Source organism: Dromaius novaehollandiae, chromosome 28 (assembly GCF_036370855.1).
Source record: "Dromaius novaehollandiae isolate bDroNov1 chromosome 28, bDroNov1.hap1, whole genome shotgun sequence".
Classification (NCBI taxonomy): domain Eukaryota; kingdom Metazoa; phylum Chordata; class Aves; order Casuariiformes; family Dromaiidae; genus Dromaius; species Dromaius novaehollandiae.
In genome coordinates this window covers 2,860,051-2,874,818 of record NC_088125.1, presented here as the reverse complement: position 1 = coordinate 2,874,818, position 14,768 = coordinate 2,860,051, and the positions used below count along the sequence as shown (strand labels likewise).

Below are 14,768 nucleotides of genomic sequence, written 5' to 3'. Positions count from 1 at the left end.
CACCTCCATGGACACCCACCTCCATGGACACCCACCACCATGGACACCCACCTCCATGGACACCCACCACCATGGGCATCCACCACCATGGACACCCACCTCCATGGACACCCACCTCCATGGACACCCACCGCCATGGACACCCACCTCCAAGGACACCCACCATCATGGACACCCACCACCACGCACACCCACCACCATGGACACCCACCGCCATGGACACCCACCTCCATGGGCACCCACCACCATGGGCACCCACCTCCAAGGACACCCACCACCATGGACACCCACCTCCATGGACACCCACCACCATGGACACCCACCTCCATGGACACCCACCGCCATGGACACCCACCTCCATGGACACCCACCACCATGGACACCCACCTCCATGGGCACCCACCACCATGGGCACCCACCTCCAAGGACACCCACCTCCATGGACACCCACCTCCATGGACACCCACCACCATGGGCACCCACCACCATGGACACCCACCTCCATGGACACCCACCTCCATGGACACCCACCTCCATGGACACCCACCACCATGGGCACCCACCACCATGGACACCCACCACCATGGACACCCACCTCCATGGACACCCACCTCCATGGACACCCACCGCCATGGACACCCACCTCCAAGGACACCCACCATCATGGACACCCACCACCACGCACACCCACCACCATGGACACCCACCTCCATGGACACCCACCTCCATGGGCACCCACCACCATGGGCACCCACCTCCATGGACACCCACCACCATGGGCACCCACCACCATGGACACCCACCTCCATGGACACCCACCTCCATGGACACCCACCGCCATGGACACCCACCTCCAAGGACACCCACCATCATGGACACCCACCACCACGCACACCCACCTCCATGGACACCCACCTCCATGGACACCCACCACCATGGACACCCACCACCGCCGACACCAACCACCACAGTCACCCACCGCCACGGGCACCCACACGCCCAGCCACCCTGCACCCATGACGGCACCCCCGCCCCCCCCCGGCACCCACCCCGTGCTGCCGCAGCACCCCGGTGTACTCGGCCGGGGGGGGCAGGCGCACGTGCAGCTCGGCCTCGTAGGCGCCGCCCTCGCCCTGGTTGCGGGCGTTGAAGGTCAGGTTGAGGCTGTTGCGGTCGCCCAGGTAGACGGCGTGGCGGTCCCTGCGGGGTGGCGGGGGCGTCAGGCGGCCGCGTCACCCCGCCGCCGCGTCACCCCGCCGCCGCGTCCCCCCCGCCGCCGCGTCCCCCGGCCCTTACGCGAAAACCTCCAGCTGCAGGTCGGGCACGCAGATGTTGTCCTCGCCGCAGTCCAGCTGGATGTGGGCCTGCACGGTGGCACCGGGGGGGACACGGTGGGTGACCCAGGCCCATGCCACCCCCGGGTCCCCGGTGGGGAGCTGGTGCCACGTCGTTGCATGGCACTGGGTGGCACCATGTGGCACCCGGTGGCACCGGGCTGTACCACGTGGCATCACGTCGCACTACGTTGCAGCAGGTTGCATGGGGTGACACCGTGTTGCTCCGAGTGGCACTGGGTGGCACCAGGTTGCATGGGGTGACACGAGGTGGCACCAGGTGGCACCAGGTTGCATTGGGTGACACCAGGTTGCATTGGGTGACACCAGGTGGCACTGGGTTGAGGGCGGCACCAAATTGCTCTGGGTGGCACTGGGTGGCACCAGGTGACACCAGCTTGCATTGCCTGACATTGGGTGGCACCATGCAGCACCGTATCGCAGCAGGTGGCACCGGGTGGCACTGGATGGCATTGAGGGGCACCAAGTGACGCCGTGTTGCACCAGGGGACACAAGGTGGCACTGTGTTGCACCCCGGGGCACCAGGCTTGCATGGGTGGCACCGGGTGACACCACGGTGACCAGGTCGCACTGGGTGACACCGTAGTGACCAAGTTGTATGAGGTGGCACCATGGTGACCAGGTCGCACTGGGTGGCACCATAGTGACCAAGTTGTATGAGGTGGCACCATGGTGACCAGGTTGCACCGGGTGACACTGTAGTGACCAGGTTACACGAGATGGCACCATGGTGACCACGTTGCATCGAGTGACACCACAGTGACCAAGTTACATGAAGTGACACCATGGTGACCAGGTTGCACTAGGTGACACCACAGTGACCAGGTTGCATGAGGTGGCACCATAGTGACCAGCTTGCACTGGGTGATGACACCACAGTGACCACACTGCATGAAATGACACCATGGTGACCAGATTGCACCGGGTGACACCATAGTGACCAGGCTGCATGAGGTGGCACAACGGTGACCAGCTTGCACCGGGTGACACCACAGTGACCATTTTGCACCGGGTGATGACACCACGGTGACCACATTGCACCAAGTGACCCCATAGTGACCACGCTGCATGAAATGACACCATGGTGACCAGCTTGCACCGGGTGACACCACAGTGACCAGTTTGCATGAGGTGGCACCACGGTGACCAGCTTGCAGCGGGTGACGACACGGCGGTGACCACGTTGCACCGGGTGACACCAGGTGGCACCACGCGTCACCAGGCTGCACGAGCAGCGCCGCGGGGGGCCCGGGGACGCGGGGCGGGTGGCGGCGGGGGACGCGGGGACGGTACCTTCTGCTCGATGCGGGTGCGAGCCCGGTAGTCGAGGATGGGCCGCAGCCCGTACTCATCCTCGGGCGCCCGCGGGTCGAGGCCGAAGCTCAGCGCCACCGGGATGGGCGACAGCTTGTCCCGAAACTCCGTCTCGTTCTGCCGAGACGCGACACCGTCGGCGGCCGCCCGACCGCCGCCCCACCCCGAAACCCCCCGAAACGCCCCGAAACGCCCCGAAACGGCGGCGGCTCACCCGCAGGTAGATCCTCATGTCGCGGCACTGGGCGCCGGCGCCGTTGGGGACGGCCAGGGGCAGCGCCAGGGCGGGCTGGCGCCCGGCGAGGAAGAGCGCCCGCTTCACGGCACCCTTGGCCTTCAGCCCGTCCAGGCTCAGCTCCACGGTGAAGCCTGCGGGCGGCGCGGGCTCAGGCCGGGGCCCAGGCGTCCGGGCGGCGGGGCCCAGGCGTCCGGGCGGGGTTGTCCCCGCACTCACCGATGGAGCTGGGCACGTGCTTCCCCGAGGCGTTGAGGCAGAAGCTCAGGTTGATGCTGGGGGGGATGATGGTAGGGGGTGACGGGGGGGCGGGGACACCCTGGTGTCCCCCCCCCCAAGGTGTCCCCTGGTGTCCCCCCCCGGCCCTGACCGCCTCGTGGCACCCTGGGGTCCCCCGTGCCACCGGAGAGCCCCCAGATCGTCCCCTGTGCCCTCCCGCTCTGGTGTCCCCAACCCCTCTGACTCCCCATGGTGTCCCCAACCCCTCTGACCCCCTTGGTGTCGCCCTGGTGTCCCCAACCCTTCTGACCCCTCCCAATGTCCCCCTGGGTGTCCCCAACCCCTCTGACCCCCTTGGTGTCACCCCGGTGTCCCCAACCCTTCTGATCCCTCCCAATGTCCCCCTGGTGTCCCCAACCCCTCTGACCCCCTTGGTGTCACCCCGGTGTCCCCAACCCTTCTGATCCCTCCCAATGTCCCCCTGGTGTCCCCAACCCCTCTGACCTCACCAGTGTCCTCAACCCCTCTGACACCCACCCCAGAGTGTCCCCTGGGTGTCCCCAACCCCTCAGGACTCCCCAGACCCCCTCTGGTGTCCCCAACCCCTCTGACACCCCTCCCAATGTCTCCTTGGTGTCCCCAAAGCTTCTGACCCCTCCCAATGTCCCCTGGGTGTCCCCAACCCCTCTGGCACCCACCCCAGAGAATCCCTTTGGTGTCCCCAACCCTTCAGGACCTTCCAGACCTCCCCTGGTGTCCCCCAGGTGTCCCCAATCCCTCTGAGACCCCCTGGTGTCCCCTACCCCCAAGAAGCCCTCAGACTCCCTCCGGTGTCCCCTGGGTGTCCCCAAGCTCTCCGTCCCTTCCCATGTCCCCTGGATGTCCCCAACCCCTCAGAACTGCCCCCCCATCTCCCCAATGACTTTGACCCCCTTTGGTGTCCCCAACTCCTCAGGATCCCCCAGGCTCCCTGCAATGTCCCCTCAGTGTCCCCAACCCCTCAGCCACCCTCGTGTCCCCTGGAGCCCCCCCAACCGCCCAGGGCAGGCAGGGCCGGGGGGGGGGCTGGACGCCGGGGTCCCCCGGTGGCACCTACCAGGGGACGAGGACGCCGGTGTCCTCGAGGGCGCAGCCCCGCTCCTCGGGGTTGAACATGGTGGGGAAGATGCTGAGCGAGGCGCTGGCGTAGATGATGGGGCGGCCCCTGCGGGGACACCGGGGTGGCACCGGGGGGTGGCACTGCGGGTGGCACTGCGGGTGGCACAGCGGGTGGCACCGTGGGTGCCACAGCCCCCGTCGGGGGGCACCTACCTATACACCACGGCCGTGTCCACGCCGAAGGCGCCCACGATGAGGTCTGCAGGGAGAAGGGCACGGTTGGGTGTCACCTTGCCATGGGGCACCCGTGGGGTGGGCATGGCCACGGTTGGGTGTCACCATGCCAGGGAGCACCCGTGGGGTGGGTAAAGCCACAGTTGGGTGTCACCATGCCAGGGAGCACCCATGGGGTGGGTAAAGCCACAGTTGGGTGTCACCATGCCAAGGAGCACCCATGGGGCGGGTAAAGCCACAGTTGGGTGTCACCATGCCAAGGAGCACCCATGGCGTAGGCATGGCCACGGTTGGGTGTCACCATGCCAAGGAGCACCCGTGGGGTGGGTAAAGCCACAGTTGGGTGTCACCATGCCAAGGAGCACCCATGGCGTAGGCATGGCCACGGTTGGGTGTCACCATGCCAAGGAGCACCCGTGGGGTTGGTATGGCCACGGCTGGGTGCCACCATGCCATGGGGCACCCGTGGGGTGGGAATGGCCATGGCTGGGTGTCACCATGCCAAGGAGAACCCATGGGGTGGGCATGGCCATGGCCAGGTGTCACCTTGTCACAGAGCACACATGGGGTGGGTAAAGTCATGGTTGGGTGTCACCATGCCAAGGAGCACCCATGGGGTGAGCATGGCCATGGCTGGGTGTCACCATGCCAGGGAGCACCCATGGGGCGGGTAAAGCCATGGTTGGGTGTCACCATGCCAGGGAGCACCCATGGGGCGGGTAAAGCCACAGTTGGGTGTCACCATGCCAGGGAGCACCCATGGGGCGGGTAAAGCCACGGTTGGGTGTCACCATGCCAGGGAACACCCATGGGGTTGGTAAAGCCACAGTTGGGTGTCACCATGCCATGGAGCACCCATGGGGTGGACATGGCCATGGCTGGGTGTCACCATGCCAGGGAGCACCCATGAGGTAGGCATGGCCATGCTTGGGTGTCACCATGCCATGGGGCACCCATGGGGGGGTATAGCCATGGTTGGGTGTCACCATGCCAGGGAGCACCCATGGGGTGGGTAAAGCCACGGCTGGGTGTCACCATGCCAGGGAGCACCCATGGGATTGGTAAAGCCACAGTTGGGTGTCACCATGCCAGGGAGCACCCATGGGGTGGGCATGGCCATGGCTGGGTGTCACCATGCCAGGGAGCACCCATGGGGCGGGTATAGCCATGGTTGGGTGTCACCATGCCAAGGAGCACCCAAGGGGTGGGAATGGCCATGGTTGGGTGTCACCATGCCAAGGAGCACCCAAGGGGTGGGTACGGCCATGGTTGGGTGTCACCATGCCAAGGAGCACCCAAGGGGTGGGTATGGCCATGGTTGGGTGTCACCATGCCAAGGAGCACCCAAGGGGTGGGTATGGCCATGGTTGGGTGTCACCATGCCAGGGAGCACCCATGGGGTGGGTATAGCCATGGTTGGGTGTCACCATGCCAGGGAGCACCCATGGGGTGGGTATAGCCATGCTTGGGTGTCACCATGCCAAGGAGCACCCATGGGGGGGTATAGCCATGGTTGGGTGTCACCATGCCAGGGAGCACCCATGGGGCGGGTAAAGCCACGGCTGGGTGTCACCATGCCAGGGAGCACCCATGGGATTGGTAAAGCCACAGTTGGGTGTCACCATGCCAGGGAGCACCCATGGGGTGGGCATGGCCATGGCTGTGTGTCACCATGCCAGGGAGCACCCATGGGGCGGGTATAGCCATGGTTGGGTGTCACCATGCCAGGGAGCACCCAAGGGGTGGGAATGGCCATGGTTGGGTGTCACCATGCCAGGGAGCACCCATGGGGCGGGTATAGCCATGGTTGGGTGTCACCATGCCAAGGAGCACCCAAGGGGTGGGAATGGCCATGGTTGGGTGTCACCATGCCAAGGAGCACCCAAGGGGTGGGAATGGCCATGGTTGGGTGTCACCATGCCAAGGAGCACCCAAGGGGTGGGTATGGCCATGGTTGGGTGTCACCATGCCAAGGAGCACCCAAGGGGTGGGTACGGCCATGGTTGGGTGTCACTACGCCAAGGAGCACCCATGGGGTGGGTAAAGCCATGGCTGGGTGTCACCATGCCAAGGAGCACCCATGGGGTGAACATGGCCATGGCTGGGTGTCACCATGCCAGGGAGCACCCATGGGGTGCAAGACCCTTACCCGGGTAGCCGTTGCCGTCCAGGTCCTTGGCGCCGCGCAGGGCCGAGCCGAAGAAGTCGGGCGCGTGGCCGGGCGCCCAGTGGCCGCGCAGCTCCTGGGAGGGCTCAGGGCGCAGCCCCCCCGCGCCCCCGTTGTACACGTACACCACGCCCTGGCGGCCCTCCGCCCCGAATGGGACCCCCACGCCCACGTCTGCGGGTGCCCGTCAGCCGCACCCACGGCCGGGGTGCCCCGCGCCGACCCACGGCGCAGCACCCTCCCGGGCCACCCCATAGCATGGGCACCCACCACCCCAGCACCCTTCCATGCCACCCCATAGCCCAGCACCTCTTGCACCCCAGCACCCTCCTGGGTCACCCCATAGCATGGGTGTCTGTGCAACCCTGGCACCCTCCTGGGCCACCCCACAACTGCGGCACCCCAACATCCAGCCGGGCCACCCCGCAACCTGGCACCCACCAGCACCCTTCCGTGTCACCCCACAACTTGGTGCCCCAGCACCCTCCTGGGTCACCCCACAGCCCAGCACCCCAGCACCCTCCAATGCACCCCACAGTCCAGCACCCCAGCACCCTCCCGTGCCACCCCATAGCCCAGCACCCCAGCACCCCAGCACCACCCCGGGCCACCCCACAGCCCAGCACCCCAGCACCCTCCAATGCACCCCATGGCCCAGCACCCCAGCACCCTCCTGGGCCACCCCATAGCATGGGCACCCAGCACCCCAGCACCCTCCAGTGCACCCCATAGCCCAGCACCCCAGCACCCTTCTGTGCCACCCCACAACCCAGCACCCTCCTGGGTCACCCCCCAGCCCAGCACCCTCCAATGCACCCCATGGCCCAGCACCCCCCGTGCCACCCCCAGCCCAGCACCCCAGCACCCCTGCACCCCAGCACCCCCCGTGCCACCCCCAGCCCAGCACCCTCCAATGCACCCCAGCACCCCAGCACCCCCCGTGCCACCCCCAGCCCAGCACCCACCGTTGTAGCCGTCCTGGTCGAGGTCGCCCAGCGGGGCGATGGCGCTGCCGAAGCGCCCGAACTCCTGGCGCCCGGTGAGGGCCAGGGCGGGGGCGGGCGGGGGGCGGGTGGGTGCTGGGTGCTGCAGGTACAGGTAGACCCTGCCCACCTCCCGCACCCGCCCCTCCGCCGTGCGCTCCATGAACAGCGGGGCGCCCACCAGCAGGTCGTCCAGCCTGCGGGTGCCGGGGCGTCAGGCGGGGGGGGGACGGGCCCCGGCGTCCGGGAGGGGGGTGGGGGTGGGGTGGGGGGCACCCGCGCTCACCCGTCGCTGTTGACGTCCGTGGCGGCCACGGCGTAGCCGAAATAGGCGGCCATCTGCGGGGGGGGGGGTGAGGGGGGTGAGGGGTGCTGCATGGGCACCCTGCACCCCCGGTGAGCACCCTGCACCCCACCTGGGCACCCTGCACCCCCAGTGAGCACCCTGCACCCCCCATGGGCACCCTGCACCCCCCCATGGGCACCCCCAGCCTGCATGGGCACCCTGCACCCCCAGTGAGCACCCTGCACCCGCCATGGGCACCCCCAGCCTGCATGGGCACCCTGCGCCCCCAGTGAGCACCCTGCACCCCACCTGGGCACCCTGCACCCTGCATGGGCACCCTGCACCCCCAGTGAGCACCCTGCACCCCCCATGGGCACCCCCAGCCTGCATGGGCACCCTGCGCCCCCAGTGAGCACCCTGCACCCCACCTGGGCACCCTGCACCCTGCATGGGCACCCTGCACCCCCAGTGAGCACCCTGCACCCCCCATGGGCACCCCCAGCCTGCATGGGCACTCTGCACCCCCCATGGGCACCCTGCACCCTGCATGGGCATCCTGCACCCCCCCGTGGCACCCTGCACCCCTTCTGGCACCCTGCACCCCCCTGCAGCACCCTGCACCCCCCATGGGCACCCTGCAACCCCTGTGGGCACCCTGCACCCCCCATAGGCACCCCCACCCTGCATGGGCACCCCGCACCCTCTGTGAGCCCCCTGCACCCCCCATGAGCACCCCCCACCCTCTGTGGGCACCCCGCACCCTCTGTGAGCACCCTGCACCCCTCCATGGGCACCCAGCACCCCCAATCAGCACCCTGCACCCCCAACGGGCACGCTGCACCCCCCATGGCACCCTGCACCCCCAATGAGCACCCTGCACCCCCAATGGGCACCCTGCACCCCACATGGGCGCCCCACTCTGCATAGGCACCCAGCACCCTCTAGGAGCACCCAGCACCCCCCGTGGGCACCCCCTCCCTGCACAGGCACCCAGCACCCCATGCAGGCACCCAGCACCCCCCATGGGCACCCTCACCCCCCAAGGGCTCCCAGCACCCTGCATGGACACCCCCACCCGTGCCGGGCCCCCCCTGCCCCCCGGCACCCGCAGGGGCCCCCGCGCCCGGCGCCTCACCTGCTCCCCCGAGAAGTTGTAGAGGGACCTCATGTTGGTGCCGTTGAGGATGGTGACCTGGGGCGCAGGGGACGCTGGGGCAAGGGGACACGCTCGGGCGTCCGGGCGCCCTCGGCCTCAACCCCCAACGTGCAGCACCCCAACACGCAGCACCCACCCCCGCAGCACCCACCCCTGCAGCACCCAACATGCAGCACCCCAACCTGCAGCCCCCCAAACGCCACAGCACCCACCCCTGCAGCACCCAACCATGCAGCACCCACCCCTGCAGCACCCAACATGCAGCACCCCAACCTGCAGCACCCCAAACACCACAGCACCCAACCCTGCAGCACCCAACCCCGCAGCACCCACCCCTGCAGCACCCAACATGCAGCACCCCAACCTGCAGCACCCCAAACGCCACAGCACCCGCAGCATCCAACCTGAAATGCCACAGCACCCACCTCTGCAGCACCCAACCCCGCAGCACCCCAAACACCACAGCACCCATCCCTGCAGCACCCCATCCCTGCAGCACCCATCCCTGCAGCACCCAACATGCAGCACCCCAAACACCACAGCACCCAGCCCCACAGCACCCCAAACACCACAGCACCCGCAGCATCCAACCCGAAACGTCGCAGCACCCACCCCTGCAGCACCCAATCCCGCAGCACCCCAACCTGCAGCCGCCCAAACACCACAGCACCCATCCCTGCAGCACCCCATCCCTGCAGCACCCAACATGCAGCACCCCAAACACCACAGCACCCACCCCTGCAGCACCCAACATGCAGCACCCACCCCTGCAGCACCCCAAACACCACAGCACCCAACCCCGCAGCACCCACCCCTGCAGCACCCAACATGCAGCACCCCAACCTGCAGCACCCCAAACGCCACAGCACCCACCCCTGCAGCACCCAACCATGCAGCACCCACCCCTGCAGCACCCAACCCTGCAGCACCCCAAACACCACAGCACCCAGCCCCACAGCACCCAACCCTGCAGCACCCAACATGCAGCCCCCCAAACACCACAGCACCCAGCCCCACAGCACCCCAAACACCACAGCACCCGCAGCATCCAACCCGAAACGCTGCAGCACCCACCCCTGCAGCACCCAATCCCGCAGCACCCCAACCTGCAGCCGCCCAAACACCACAGCACCCATCCCTGCAGCACCCCATCCCTGCAGCACCCAACATGCAGCCCCCCAAACACCACAGCACCCAGCCCCACAGCACCCAGCCCTGCAGCCCCTCAACCTGCAGCACCCAACCTGCAGCACCCAATCCCGCAGCACCCTAAACTCACAGGCCCCAACATGCAGCACCCAACCCTGCAGCCCCCCAACACACAGCACCCAACCCCGCAGCACCCAACCCTGCTGCCCCCCAACCTGCAGCACCCAACCTGCAGCACCCCAACCTGCAGCCCCCAACCTGTAGCACCCAACCTGCAGCACCCCAACCTGCAGCCCCCACCCCTGCAGCACCCAACCTGTAGCACCCAACCTGCAGCACCCAACATGCAGCGCCCACCCCGCAGCGCCCACCCGGCGCCTTACGTAGCCGTAGGTGAGGTTGCCCTTGGGCACGCCGGCCACGAAGTCTGCAGGGAGCCGAGAGCCGCGGGGGCGTGGGTGCCAGGCCCACGCGCCCCCCCCCCCCCCACGGCACCCAGCCCCACGGCACCCGGCCCCACGGCACCCAGCCCCACGGGTGCCCCGGCCCCGCGGCACCCGGCCCTACCTTGGGTCTCGTCCCCGCTGAACTCGCCCACCGCCACCGAGTAGCCTGCGGGAGCGAGAGGGTCAGCGAGGTGACGGGTGCCACCCGCCCGCCCCGCGCACCCGGTGTCGCCCCGGGTCACCCAGTGTCACCCCCAGCATCACCCCATGCACCCAGTGTCACCCTGTGCACCCCCAGCATCGCCCTGTGTTGCCCCACGCACCCAGCATCACCCTGGGCACCCAGTATTGCCCCATGCACCCTGCATTGCCCTGTGCACCCGCAGTGTTGCCCCGTGCACCCAGTGTTGCCCCGTGCACCCCATGTCACCCCGTGTCACCCCATGCATCGCCCTGTGCACCCAGCATCACCCTGTGCACCTGCAGCGTCATCCCGCGCACCCCTTGCACTGCCCTGTGCACCCACAGCATCACCCCGTGCACCCCCAGTGTCACCCCGTGCACCCCCACTGTCACCCTGTGCACCCCGCGGTGACACCATGTGCACCCCCCCGCATCACCCTGTGCACCCAGTGTCACCCCGTGCACCCAGCATTGCCCTGTGTCACCCCGTGCATCACCCTGTGCACCCACAGTGTCACCCCATGCACCCCCCCATCACCCTGTGCACCCCCCTGCATCACCCTGTGCACCCAGTGTCACCCTGTGCACCCAGCATTGCCCCGGGCACCTGCAGCATCACCCCATGTGCCCCTGGTGTCGCCCTGTGCACCCCCCCGCATCACCCTGTGCACCCAGCGTCATCCTGTGCACCCTGCATTGCCCTGTGTCACCCCGTGCATCACCCTGTGCACCCACAGTGTCACCCCGTGCACCCCCGGTGTCACCCCGTGCACCCCCCACATCACCCTGTGCACCCTGCATTGCCCTGTGTCACCCCGTGCATCACCCCGTGCACCCACAGTGTCACCCCGTGCACCCCCGGTGTCACCCCGTGCACCCCCCCGCATCACCCTGTGCACCCAGCGTCACCCTGTGCACCCTGCATTGCCCTGTGTCACCCTGTGCATCACCCTGTGCACCTACAGCATCACCCCGTGCACCCCGCGTCGCCCCGCGCGCCCGTGCCGCGGTCCCCGGCCCCCCCCCGGGTGCCCCCCCGGCACCCCCCCAGCACCCACCCATGTAGCTGTCGTCGTAGCTGCCGGCGGCCTGGCGGGTCTGCAGCTGCCCCGGCACCTCGTGGATGAGGTACTGCGGGAGGTGGGCGGCCGCGATCTGCTCCTGCGTCGCCGACAGCACCTGGCCTGCGCCCGGCCCCCCCTCAGCGCCGGCACCCAGCACCCGGCACCCGGCACCCAGCACCCGGCACCTGGCCTGCGCCCGGCCCCCCCTCAGCGCCGGCACCCGCAGCCCCGCACCCGGCACCCGGCACCACCCGGCACCCGGCACCCGGCACCCGGCACCCAGCACCCTGCACCTGGCACCCAGCACCCACCACCACCCAGCACCCAGCACCACCCAGCACCCAGCACCCGGCACCCAGCACCCTGCATCCTGCACCTGGCACCCAGCACCCGGCACCACCCAGCACCCGGCACCCAGCACCTGGCACCCAGCACCCGGCAGCCAGCAGCCAGCACCACCCGGCACCACCCAGCACCTGGCACCCAGCACCCGGCACCCAGCACCAGGCACCCAGCACCCGGCACCCAGCACCCGGCACCCAGCACCCAGCACCCAGCACCCAGCACCACCCAGCACCACCCAGCACCCTGCATCCTGCACCCGGCACCTGGCCTGCGCCGGGCCCCCCTCAGCGCCTGCACCCACAGCCTGGCACCCGGCACCCAGCACCCGGCACCTGACACCCGGCACCCGGCACCCGGCACCTGGCCTGCACTGCACCCCCCCTCAGCGCCAGCACCCGGCACCCCACAGCCCGGCACCCGGCACCCTGCACCCAGCGCCTGTACCTGCACCCGCACCCAGCACCTGCACCCAGCACCGCCAGCACCCTGCACCCAGCACCGCCAGCACCCTGCACTGCTGGGCACCCGCACCCAGCACCCTGCACCCAGCACCGGGCACCCTGCACCCAGCGCCTGTACCTGCACCCGCACCCAGCACCTGCACCCAGCACCGGGCACCCTGCACCCCTGCACCCAGCACCGCCAGCACCCTGCACTGCTGGGCACCCGCACCCAGCACCCTGCACCCAGGCACCCCAGCACTGCCCCCCGCCCCGGGCACCCAGCACCCCTGGCACCCGGCACCCCGGCACCCAGCACTGCCAGCACCCGGCACCCCTGGGCACCCGGCACCCAGCACCCTGGGGGGGCAGTGAAGGGGGGGTCAGGATCAGTGCCGGGGGCTGGTTGGGGGGCGGGGGCAGGGGGCGGGGGGCAGGATCAGGCCCGGGGGGGTCAGGAGTGGGGGCCAGGATTGGGCCTGGGGGGGGGATTGGGGGCAGGATTGGGCCCGGGGGGGGGCAGAACCAGGCGCGGGGGGGGCTGGGGGGGGTCAGGATCAGGCCGGGGGGGGCCGGGGGGGGGCGGGGGTCTCACCTTGCCAGAAGTAGCTGCCGGGGCCCCCCAGCAGCACCCGGCCCGTCTGCCGAGGGAGAGAGCGGCCCTGAGCGCCCCCCCGGGACCCCCCCGGACCCCCCCATAGACCCCCACCAGCACCCATATACCTCCCATACCCCCCCGCACCCCCCCAGACCCCCCCAGACCCCCCCCAGACCCCCCCGCACCCCCATGGACACCCCCACACCCCCACGGACCCCATATACCCCCATAGCCCCCACTGTCCCCAATGTCCCCCCGTGGCCCTGATGTCCCCCCACATCCCCCAATGTCCCCCCATATCCCGTAATGTCCCCCCATGTCCCCCCACATCCCCCAATGTCCCCCCACATCCCCCAATGTCCCCCCATGCCCCCAATGTCCCATGGCCCCCATGTCCCCCCACATCCCCCGATGTCCCTCATGGCCCCAATGTCCCCCCACATCCCCTGCTGTCCCATGGCCCCGATGTCCCCCCACATCCCCCGATGTCACCGCACGCCCCCGATGTCCCCACGTCCCTGACGTGCCCCCGCGCCCCTGATGTTTCCACGTCCCTGATGTCCCCACACCCCGATGTCCCCGATGTCCCCCCCGTCCCCATGTCCCCGCCGTCCCCGCGGTGGCACCTGGGTGAACTCGGCGCTGAAGCCCCCCTGGCAGTAGCCCTGCCCGGCCTCCGAGTTCAGGTCTGGGGGGAGAGAGGGGCCGGTGGCTGGGGGGGGGCACCCATGGGTGCTGGGCGGGGGGCTCGCCCCGGGGGGCGGGGGGGTCGCCATGGGGTGGGGGATGCGGGGTCCCGGGTGGGGGGGCACCAAGGAACGAGTCTCATGGGGGCATCACCCAAGGGTGGGGGGGCTGGGAGGTGCCGGGGGGGGGTCCGTGGGGTGCATCCTGGGGTGGGGGTCCCGGGGGGGCTGTGGGGGTGTCGCCCCGGGATGGGGGGCTGGGAGGTGCCAAGGAACGGGTCCATGGGGGCATCACCCAAAGGTGGGGGGTCCCGGGGGTCCGTGGGGCGCCCCACGGTGGGGGTCCCGGGGGTTGGGGGTCCCAGTGGAGGTCGGTATGGGGCTCGGGGGGGGGTCGGGGGGGTCAGGGTGGGGGGCACCCCCCGGAGCGGCAGGGCACGTCCTCCCCGACCCTGGAGAAGGTGCCCACGGAGAGGAAGCAGGTGCCCACAGGGTCCCGGGGGTCCGTGGGGCGCCCAAAGGGGGGGGTCCCGGGGGTCGGGGGTCCCAGTGGAGGTCGGTATGGGGCTCAGGGTGGGGGTCAGGGTGGGGGGCCGGGGGGGGCACCCCCCGGAGCGGCAGGGCACGTCCTCCCCGACCCTGGAGAAGGTGCCCATGGAGAGGGAGGTGCCCACAGGGTCCCGGGGGTCCGTGGGGCGCCCAAAGGGGGGGGTCCCGGGGGTCGGGGGTGGGGGTGGAGGTCGGTATGGGGCTCGGGGTGGGGGTCAGGGTGGGGGGCCGGGGGGGGCACCCCCCAGAGCGGCAGGGCA

At 69.4% G+C, this 14,768-nt stretch overlaps 1 protein-coding gene across 2 annotated transcripts in view; it reads right to left on the bottom strand.

The window, feature by feature from the left end:
• The window catches only part of ITGA5 (integrin subunit alpha 5), a 34,277-nt gene that overhangs the window by 11,438 nt on the left and 8,071 nt on the right, over positions 1-14,768 (bottom strand). For both annotated transcript variants that reach the window (XM_064498671.1, XM_064498672.1), the window contains exons 5-20: positions 13,900-13,961; positions 13,271-13,316; positions 11,885-12,010; positions 10,765-10,809; positions 10,581-10,624; positions 9,028-9,084; positions 7,893-7,945; positions 7,589-7,803; positions 6,606-6,797; positions 4,436-4,481; positions 4,221-4,328; positions 3,125-3,180; positions 2,885-3,039; positions 2,650-2,787; positions 1,297-1,364; positions 1,050-1,200 (exon numbers count right to left, since the gene is read on the bottom strand). In XM_064498671.1, the coding sequence (XP_064354741.1) occupies positions 1,050-1,200; positions 1,297-1,364; positions 2,650-2,787; positions 2,885-3,039; positions 3,125-3,180; positions 4,221-4,328; positions 4,436-4,481; positions 6,606-6,797; positions 7,589-7,803; positions 7,893-7,945; positions 9,028-9,084; positions 10,581-10,624; positions 10,765-10,809; positions 11,885-12,010; positions 13,271-13,316; positions 13,900-13,961 (1,562 nt within the window). The remainder of the gene's footprint in view (positions 1-1,049; positions 1,201-1,296; positions 1,365-2,649; positions 2,788-2,884; positions 3,040-3,124; positions 3,181-4,220; positions 4,329-4,435; positions 4,482-6,605; positions 6,798-7,588; positions 7,804-7,892; positions 7,946-9,027; positions 9,085-10,580; positions 10,625-10,764; positions 10,810-11,884; positions 12,011-13,270; positions 13,317-13,899; positions 13,962-14,768) is intronic.